Source organism: Epinephelus fuscoguttatus, linkage group LG9, assembly GCF_011397635.1.
Source record: "Epinephelus fuscoguttatus linkage group LG9, E.fuscoguttatus.final_Chr_v1".
Taxonomy (NCBI): Eukaryota; Metazoa; Chordata; class Actinopteri; order Perciformes; family Serranidae; genus Epinephelus; species Epinephelus fuscoguttatus.
This window is the reverse complement of record NC_064760.1, coordinates 22,463,490-22,474,061: the sequence shown is the minus strand read 5'-3', so window position 1 is coordinate 22,474,061 and position 10,572 is coordinate 22,463,490. Positions and strand designations below refer to the sequence as shown.

The following is a 10,572-nucleotide window of genomic DNA, read 5'->3' as shown; positions in this document are numbered from 1 at the left end:
AAAAAAAAAAAAAAATCTTAAATTGAACATCTCCAACAATTTTATATTACTTCATAGTCTGGAACTCTTGTTTAATTATGCAATCTTCGCTTTTATCTTTTTCGTTTTATCTATGATTGTTGTCATTTCATAGGGAAAGTATTTCAACAAGCCATTTTTGGCTTCTAAACTCCTAAGCAATGTTTTAATTTTTAATCTATTTTTCCTGTATTTACATGTGTGTGCAACTAAACTAAACTAAACTAAACTAAACTAAACCTAACTAAACTAAACTAAACTATTTATATTGCCGTTACAATACATGTCAGAGTTAAACACTGTACTTTTTAATCCACTGTCTGAAAGATAGTTGCAAATAAATTTGCAGACTGACTTAGTTATGGGAACAACCCTATGCTTCCTGTTGACAGCTGACACAACAACATAAAATAAACAGAATGTTTCTGTTTAATAAAGAATAATTTAATAATACTTTATTGCTACGAATAACATATTGTGACAATTATGCACATGACAAAACCCACTTCAGGGTTTTCAGGAATTAACTTGTGGTCAAACCATAGGGTCAAACTCCGTGTTTGTAAACTCTGGGACAGTTTTGGTTGTCCAACATTTTAACTTCCGGAAACGCCGGGTAAGTGCTTCACAGACTGTAAACACGAATCAGTGGAGGAGACAACAACTTCTGTTGTACGGAGGGAAATCAGTACCCTATCGTTCACTGTGTGAAGACGCACCTGGTATATAGTGAACTTAAAACGGTGAGCGCCCGTAAAGTGCCATTATAGACTTTATTCTACTTGGTTGTGTTTGCTTATTTAGCCATTTTAACTGCCCCGGCTAACACAGAGCTAACGGTAGTTGACGTTAGCGTAGCGCCGGTTAGCCTGATGTTAACCCACGTGTCTGTATATTCTAAATGTTTATTTACCCACCTTATAATAACATATTTTAGAAGAAAAGAACACAATAGCCAGGTAGTTTTATTTCTGCTTGGTGCTGACTCGCCACTAAGAAAAAGTTGTGGTAAAATGTGGCGTTAGTCACCGCTGTTACTGCAGTGCGGTGAGCCGTCGTTAGGTGGTGCTGTTTAGCTGCTGTTTGAGGTTGTACTATGGACTACACCAAGGAAAATGAGGATGAGGATGCTAAGGAAGGCATCAAAGACGACCTTTATTTTGTTGAGGACTACCATAGTTCAGAAGGAGAGGGAGAGATTGAGTTCAGTCACCAGAAACATCACAGCAGCCGTAAACGAGCTGCACGGCTCAGCAGGGAAAGCTCCCCTCCTCTTGTCCTGGCGTTCAACATCACCTCTGGACGGACTCTGCAGCTCAGCAGCCAGAGTACTACCTCTAGTGTGGACTCACAGGATGAGCAGGAGGAAGAGGAGGAGGACAGTGAGCAGCCCATCGAGGATTGGATGATTGTGGAAGGAGAGGATCAGGTGGGAGACACAAGCATCCAGCTCAACTTGAGCTACTGGAACAGCTCTGAGGAAGACTCTGGAGATGAAGGTTAGACTGTACTTGCTCTCTATCATCCTGTTTCTAAAGTTTTCCTACTACTTGTATGTCTCATTTTGTAATATGCGTGGGTGCCTTGTCTACTGCAAAACAAGCAGTGGTGGAGGAAGTATTCAGATCCTTCACTTGAGCAAAAGCACTAATACCACACTGTGAACATACTGTGCATTAAAAATGTACTCAAGTAAAGGTATGTTAAGTACAATCAGGAAAATGTATTGATGTATTAAAAGTAAAGGTAAATGTATTCAATGCGGAGAAATTGAAATCAATTTGAAAAATCAAAACCGTTCAAATACTTATGCATAATGTGCAAAAATCTTAACTTGTAAAGTAACTAGTAACTGAAGTTATTAGATTTTATTACAGTAGAGTAAAAAGAACAATATTTCCTCCTGAAGTGTGAGGGAGTAGAAATAGAAAGTGGCATTAGATTAAAATACTCAAGTAAAGGTACCTCAAATTTAAAACTCCAGCTGCTCGTGCTAAATAATATGTTTGCCATGTAATGATAAGAAAAATAAGGCTACGACTGTGTGGCTTCACCTCTGACCCTGGTGTGCACAATGTGTGTGCTTGTATGAGAGTATTGCTGTTGACCCATGGGACAAGTTTGAGCTTCATTTGAATATTATTTACATGTGAATGTGATGCAAACCACATGTGCTGTAATTAAACAAGGTGCAACTAGTTGCACAAACTAGTTTGCTTGTCAGTATGTGATTGGACAAGCACTCACCTTATTTTGCACAAAGATAGGTGCAAGTAAGTGAATGACTTTGATTTACAGCTTGGTAATCAGTGGCATGGTGCTATACCAAGGGGAAAGCAGTAAAATAAATAAGTAAGGGCCAGAAATTGAAGGTATATCACCGTATTGACCTGGTTAAGGATGAATCTTTTCTTCAGTTAAAGTTGTTTACTTTTAACTAAAGACAGGTTTTAATCATTTTGATTTGTGTTTTTAGTTGAAATGGTGAGAACACAGCTTTGAATTGTGCCTTCGTTTTCTGACGTTATTGCTGAAGTAAAACAAACATTATTTCCACTTAATCTCATAGCAACAAGGTGATGTACTTACAAACAGCACAGGCTATGCTGCTGTTACTATTTACAGACATGTTAAACGTCCAGTGTGTAGGATTTAGGGAGATATATTGGCAGAAAAGGAATGTAATGCAATAAGTATGTTTTTTCTTTACTCTATTATCACCTGAAAATATGAATCATTGCATTTTCCTTACTTTAAAATGAGCCCTGTTTATATCTACATGGGGAGCAGATCCCTGTTTATGGAGATCATCATGTTCATAGCATGTTTATACAGTAGCCTAGAAGGGACAATCCAAACACTGGCTCAATATTCCATTTGCATTTTCACAACAGCCACTGTAGTTAAAAGCCCATCTTCAACAAGCAGCATCGCAAAAAAGGTTAAACTGCTTTATTCAGTGTATTTACCGGTTTAAATAATTGGGTCCGGTGTTTTTTGGAGAGGATGAGACCTCTGCAGATAATTCGGCTCCTCGTTAAAACCTCCTCAACAATGAGCACTGAAGGAATTATAACCTGGTGAAGTTTCAGCTGCTTTCTGTCTGCAGTACTCGCTGCTGTATGCTACTAAATCCCCCTAAATCTTGCTCACTGAACCTTTAAGTTGAGTTAAAGTTTTTATTAAAATATCTGCAGATCTATGAGGATTGTCTTCTTTCTCATTCTCAAAAGGGGAAATCTCCTTTCCAGCATAATAAATACTCCATAAGCAGTAATATGTCAGAGACAGCGCAGCAGAGTTACCAGCTCAGACAGTTATTCTCTGTGTCGATCCTCTAACACGGGATATGGACAAGAAAAAAAAAATGAGCTCAAGTAGAAATACATTCCTGTAGTTACATTTAATGCAAAACGGTACATAGAGCGCTACAGAGATTTCTATCAAGCTATGGGAGAGCAGTTTATTTTTAAACCCATTCAGAGACAGTTTGCTCAGCGTGCACTCAGTTTTTCAGAGATGCTCGGCTCTGCATTAATGAAGATACTCATACTCACACCAGGGAGCTGCCCTATGCAATCACTCCATCTTGTCTTGCCAGCCAGCAGCTCCACTGGAGCAGAGAGGTTTTAAGATTTCCCCTACACCTCACCTCAGAGATAGATATAATGTGAAGGTCAAGTGAATTTCTTCAGTTTTCTAAGTCCTGAGAGTTAAAGCTCTTATAAGACCTCGGAAAGTCTACATTCAGCAGGCTTGAGATAAACTCCTGATCCATTCTTGATTTGTAAAAGCTTTTCTTTGGAATTGTGTGTTGCATTTCAAGAGATGTGCAGCCTGAGAACCACACAATTATAGCTTTAATCATGAAATACAATTATATTTATAAAACTTAAATGTTCTCCTGGATTATTCTCGCCGTCACAGATCAGACTGTGGAATCAGTGAAGGATACCTGGGCTATATCAGAGAAAGACAAGGTAACTTGTGATATCAATAAATGTTCATGAATACTACAGTAGAGTTCATTTTTCAAGGAAAATGGCATCTAGTGTTATTAATCATGTTCTGTACTCTAACTCTACTCTAATTCTGTTGTTGTTTAATTCTACTGATGTGTATATTGTAGTTAAATTTTCACACTTAAAGCCTCAGCAAAGTGATGATATATATTTTAATTTAACATTTTAATTTATTTTTATTTTTGAAGTACTAGCGTCGAACACTTTAGCATAATGCACATTTTATTTTTATTTTAATGCACATTTTATTTCTACTTCATGATTTATTGCTTTATATTTACGCACTTCTATTTCATACTCTTATTCTTACTTCCTATAATTCTCTTGTCTTTACATCGGAGGAACTGTAAGGAATCAAAAATTCTCCTTGGGATCAATACAGTATTTCTGATTTGTTAAGGGGCACCTTGTCATAATTCAAAAGCAATTGCAAGAATTTAAAACACGTCAAAGACTTATTAAATAGTAAACATCTGATCTCTGTGTCCTGAATTTTCATCCGTAGCAAAAGAAAGTTAAGAAATTTTCAGAATTTCCTCTGGCTTTCCTCTAATATTGCAGCATGTATTCAGTGTTATGACCTTACAAGACTGCCCTTTTAAATAATAAGTCTCATGTCTTTGCCCTTTCACTTCATTAAGTACGGTGCTGATCAGTCTCTGCCCAGCCGCTACTTTGTGACAGGTCGCTCTTTGACCTGTAGCATCTGCAACAGGACGGGACACCTCGCCAAAAGCTGCTACTACTACAAGGTAAAGGAAAATACTTATCTACCCCTTTTCTTTTACATACACATAATACACTTTCACATTGTCATTTAATAGGTGTAAAGAATACATCACGGCCTTGTAGAAGAAATAACCATTACAGGAGTTTGATGCAGTTGAATAATATCACTGATTCAGGTTGAAATACCTACACTGCTGCTGAGATTTCTAGCTGACTAAATCATTGTTAGGGAGCGTCCTGGAGCTCTATTGATCTCTCGTTGGAGTCCAGCCGATATCCCCCTCTTCTTCCCCGTGTCTCCTGCTGCTCTATACTTTGAACTATCCAATTATGGCACGATACTAAACTGCTTTTGGTCTGTGTTGTTGTGACAACTGTCCTTCATTTTGCGTAGCTGCTTAAAGGTTCTTTATACCACATTAGGAATCACTAGATGTCGCACTAGAGCACCGGCATCTCAGACCAGAACAAATAGACGTGTCACCTAAACCTGAGATCCCCTTCTTCGCATTTCTCTGCGGACTTAGTGTCAAGTTGGAGCCTTTAGCTGCCTGTAGGCCTCTCCATCTTGTAATCGCCAGATCAGTGTTGACTCTGGTCTTGACGTGCTCTTTGTCTCGGGCCTTTGTAGTTGAAGAACATGTTTGCTTCGTTGGAGGAAAATCCGGAAGGTCGCCTTCAGCTAAACGCTTTAACTACACTCTGCCATCTTGCTTTTACAATGTTGTGGACCCCTTAGCTGAAAGAGAGTAGAGCATAGACCCCCTACTTAATACATTGTATAAAATTGGACTGGAGATAATTCTCTGAACATTTTTGGGTGATTCCCCCGCAGTAACTCCAAGGACCTCCAAGGGGTCACGGACCCCCTGATAAAGACCCAGGTCTTAGTCTCTCTATATAAACACTGTGAGGGCCAACCGCCTCAAAGGGAGGGACTCACATGCACTAACATGCACATGGCTCGGCTACCAAAACAAGGACAAAAAAAACCTGATTACAACACACACACACACAAAGGGAGCATAACTTCTCTCCCACTCCAAACACTCTCTGCCCAGGACACCATTACTCCACTATATCTTTACGTAGCAAATAGTTGTTTGCTGATGTATTAATGCTCAAAATCTCACATGTAGAACCTTTAAACATTGATATGGCTGTGCTGTGCCAAGAAATTGTAGCATCAAGTTGAAGAACAGATGACATAAACATTTTATATTGTGATGTGTAATACCATTTCTGTGTGTGTCCCTTACAGACTGCCATAAATGACACCAGAGACATAAGCATTGATGTAATTCCATGGTCACCTGTGACTGAAATGATCAGAACACCCATCCAAACACTTTTAAAAACATGCTTCTTGTCTTCGTCTCAGCAGAAATTTCCCACCTGTGTCCTATGTGGCATCCAGGGCCACATCCAGAGGGACTGTCCCGGCCGCCCCTGCCCCCGCTGCGGACTGCCTTCCCATGGCCTCAGGCCCTGTGAAAGGCCCCCGGTATGGAAGCAGCACTGCCATCGCTGTGGGATGTTGGGGCACCTCTCTGATGTGAGTTTGTCCGTTAGCCCCCAGGTCTGGCCCCTGTGAGTGTTTATGTTAGGGAGTGTGTTTCTGTGTTCAAGGAAACTTTGAATGGATCTGTCAGTTGCGTGTTGACATATTCTGTCGCCTGAGGCGTGTGTGTGGGCTTCTTTTATGAAGTGCTGTTTGACCTCGGCGGTTCCTCATTTGCACACTGCTCTTTTCTATATTCCTGCTCAAAGAATAATCTTCTCCTTTGTTTCCTGGGTTTCCTCAGGCCTGCCCTGATACGTGGAGACAGTACCACTTAACAGTGAGTTGATGTTTTGACTTCTCGTATCTTACCATCTTTACTAAGCACGATGTGTAACGCTTTTGAATATTAAGAGTTCTTTCTGGTTGACTGTATAAACATAACCGAATGAGAGAAAGTAAAGAACAGAGAACATCTAAACAAGGAGGAGGTGGCAGGGAACCATCTTAATCATGTTTTTAAAAAGGATGTTGAAACTTCAAGTTTGAATGTGTGGATGTGTGTTGATAAAACTTCATAGAAACCAACCACTGTAATTTTTCCACTTTCAAAAATGTTCTTTGTCTGATCATTTTTCCAGATCCGGTTAGAGCTTCCAGTCAGGCCATGGACAGTCCACACCCTTAAACATAAGAAATGCCCTGCTCATTGTTACAACTGCTCTAAGAGGGGACATTATGGCTATGTAAGTGGCCAGTAAAAAAAAACTAAACCTGTTACTTTTACCATCTCTCCTTTCCCTCTTGACTTGAACTTTACTTATTTGACTTATTTTGCTATCCCTCTCTTTCTGTTTCTGTTTCTTTGCACAGTATTTTCCCGTGATTTATCTGGATAATTGCGGCTCAAAATGCCTGATTTCATGGCAGCTTTTTAAAACAATTGCAATGCATGTTGCGATATTTTTATTTATTTATTATTTGTTCAATAAAATTGTGGGAGCAAGTGAAAATTGCCAAAATAGTTATGAATCTTTTAGTCAAATTAATTTAAAAAAATTAGAATTAAATTAAAATGAAAAATTGAAGGCATCTTCTTCCAGCGAGAATAAAACTGCACTGTTCTGAGTTTGTGATTTATACTAGGTGACTGGTCAACAACCTTTGCTTTCTGAAGAGCCATTTTTGGCATGATTTTTTTTTTCTTTTGTCTGGAGCTGCAACACATATTTGTGCTTTATAATAAAGGTAACACAGCCTATTAGGTCTAAATTAGCCTATCAATATTACTAATAGTTCTACATGAGCATTTATTAATGTGTTTTAGCACAAGGTGGCTACTCTGCAGCGGGCTATGTATGATTATTTTGTACTTAAACAGTGCGGCATTGTCAGTGAAAGCAAAGAAATCTGTTCTCTCACTGTTAAGTTCTCCGTTTTCCTCTGAGACCTTTTCTTTTTTGGATTTCGACTTAAAATAGCTAGCCTTGCGAGGAAGACTCCACCACTAACTAGCCACTGCTATTTAGGTTCACCAGAATTTAGGAGAAACTTCTTGTGTTTATTTGAATTCAAGTGGAAAACACAAGAACCACTTCAGGCCTACAGCAATGAAAAATTAAAATTAAAATGTAAAGAAATGACTGTTATTCATTTCCATGTATTTTTTGTAACAGCCACATAGAGCCACTAGAGAAGAGCTAAACAGCCGCATGTGGCTCCAGAGCTGCAGGTTGCCCACCCCTGTACTAGACTAACATTACCACTAGCCAACCATATTTAATCTAACTCATCTTGATTATTTTAGCATGTGCAGTAGATATGGATGTAACAGCCTCTCTGATGGTGGTCTTGTCTTGTCTGTTGTCAGTGTGTTTGTCATCAGGTGTGTTTCATGGTAAAAAAATGTTTTTCAATTGATGACTTGAGTTTGTGTTCCATCGCCGTGCAAAACAGTTAAACCCAGCAGTAATTCTTGTTGGTTAATGTGAGATTTCGTGTTGTGTGTCTGCATCTTCACAACCAGAAACAAGGAAGTGAGTTTTGTGATCTTATGTGAGGGACTACTATGATTGGTGAAACTCATGGGCGACTACAATGATTGGTCAAATTTGCGGCAAAGTTGCGGCTGTTTGAGAGAATCACAAGATCATGCAGAATTAATGGGGACTGGTTGAATATGCATTAATTTGCAACATTGCACCATCTTGGAGGTGCTGTTTACACAGTCTAAGGTCTCTCTCTGCCTTCCTCTTCTTCTCTGTATAACTCTGGACAACAAATTCTCCCTCTCTGTCTGTATCTTATTTTGCATTGGACTTCACTGTACATGCTCTTGTTGCTCACTCACCTTTAATTTTATTTACTCCACTCTGTCGGTGTCAGGAGTGCACTAAGAAGAGGATGATCAGTGGGACTTTTCCTTTACTGCCCTATGTCTGCCACTATGACCAAGTTGAGGACATCCTCAAACATTGCACCGGGAAGCAGAGAAGAGCCAAAGGTAGGTATTAAACATACAATGATGTAAACAGTTTTGTAAAATAGTGTTTTATCTGTGAACTTTTCTCTTTGTATGAATATATATCATTGATAAATAGGGTGGAGAAAGTAACAGATAACACAATTCAATAAGACATCACAAATTGCATCCTCAAAATAATAACACAGTTTAATTAACACCTCTTTAAAATAGTTTTAATTCTTCGTGAAGGTAGGATTTTTTTGCAGGGCTGTTGGATTAGACTGCATTAGTTTTAGCTAGGTGTACCTAATAAAGTGGCAACTGAGTGTAACTCCAATACTCAGTCTCCTTTCTGCTGTGCTTTGTCTGGCTGTTTAGCTACCATTATGTACACCAGCTGCTCACTAACTTTTTCTGTCTGCCATTTGGTGCTGGGTAGGTAGCGTATTTGGTTTTATCAGAGTTGTCTCACTGCAAACAGCTGCCTGCTGCGGCTAAAAACAGTTTTAATTCGAGTGGTGAGAGTGAAAACAGTAAAGGTGCTGGCCAACACAATGAACTGAAAGGCTCTGTAGAGCTGCAGAGAACTGCAGAGAGGGTTGATAATTCGCTCTCTCAGTGAGCAACCCCTTTCACATTATATTTGACCTATTGTTTTATAAAAATATTAATTAGTGCAGCTGTAATCAGCTGTCTCTTTTAACGTATTGTTCAACTACACAGGCTCCCACTAATGGTTATTTTTCTCTGTCAATGCTGTATTTTCAGAACTTTTAAGTGCTGGTTCGCTCCCTCTCTCAGACCAGCAACACTTGTGTGAACTAACAGGCGAGAGCGGTGAGGACAATCAGCCGGTCCAGGGGAGGAGCAGCACAAAGCAGGAGACATGTAGCAGCGCCGGCAGGAGGAAGACGTGGCCAGAGAGGCGCAGAGAGAGACGGGAGGTGAAGAAGCTCAGGAGAGAGGCTCAAGCCAGACGAGAAGGGGGACTGCTGGGGAGATCCCAGAACAACTTTGATGATGAAATTTGCCATGAAGACCCCTTCCAGTCTGCACTACACAGTCACAAGCAGTCCGCACCCCCTCCTCAGAAGAAGATAAGGGATGAGCCAGGTGGTCGGAGCAGGAAGAGCAGAGAAGCTGAGAGGTGGAAAAAGAGAGGAGGGATGAAACGTGGGGATTTATATCCCCATGGTGACACTGACGTTGCCAGTCAAAACCTTCTTTCCCCAAAACAAAGAGTGCGCCACCGACGAAGATAACGTGTCATTGTTTGTATTTATTCTCAAGGACTAACAACTGTAACTGGACAACAAAGATTGTTCAGTATTTGTCTTTCATTGATTCCTTTATTTATTGTCAATAAAAAAACTGTAGAAAAACATATACAGTTGAAGGTGCTCATCTGTAGCGTAGCTGGTGTGAATGTACTTTTGTACTTTAACCTTGTTCTGTAAGTACATCTACTGTTATAGTGGCTGGGTCGAGCCAAATTTTTTGACATTGAGTTTTATTAAAAGTGATTTTACACACTGCTTGCTTTTTTGACTCAATATTTGATTATCCCTCTAAATATGATGTTAGTTTTACAGCACCATATCATTTCTGTCATTAAAATACATTAAAATAAGGTTATAGGCACAGAACTGTGATTTGCCTTTGTAAACTAATATTTATATTGCAAAGACAGCGACAATAAACACGAATCTACAGATATCGTCTTGTAAAATTCATGCTCAAATATAGGGGGTTGTTCTGTGACGTCTTATACGTGAAAGCACAAAAGCATGGGGATTTAGATTTGTAGGAGAAGGCTTTATGTATCGTTGTATTCAGAG

General features: G+C 39.4%; 1 protein-coding gene across 2 annotated transcripts; it reads left to right on the top strand.

Moving 5' to 3' along the window:
* The first annotated feature begins 699 nt into the window (after positions 1-699).
* Positions 700-10,259, top strand: LOC125894998 (zinc finger CCHC domain-containing protein 7-like). 2 transcript variants are annotated; one of them, XM_049586765.1, is made up of 8 exons: positions 700-1,517; positions 3,946-3,998; positions 4,682-4,792; positions 6,154-6,324; positions 6,575-6,610; positions 6,912-7,016; positions 8,656-8,773; positions 9,503-10,259. In XM_049586765.1, exons 1-8 carry the CDS (start codon positions 1,115-1,117, stop codon positions 9,994-9,996), a joined length of 1,491 nt encoding a protein of 496 aa, XP_049442722.1. In that variant the 5' UTR covers positions 700-1,114; the 3' UTR covers positions 9,997-10,259. The 2 variants fall into 2 exon arrangements, with proteins under 2 accessions (XP_049442722.1, XP_049442721.1); XM_049586764.1 differs by having other exon boundaries at positions 6,151-6,324.
* Positions 10,260-10,572: the final 313 nt, after the last annotated feature.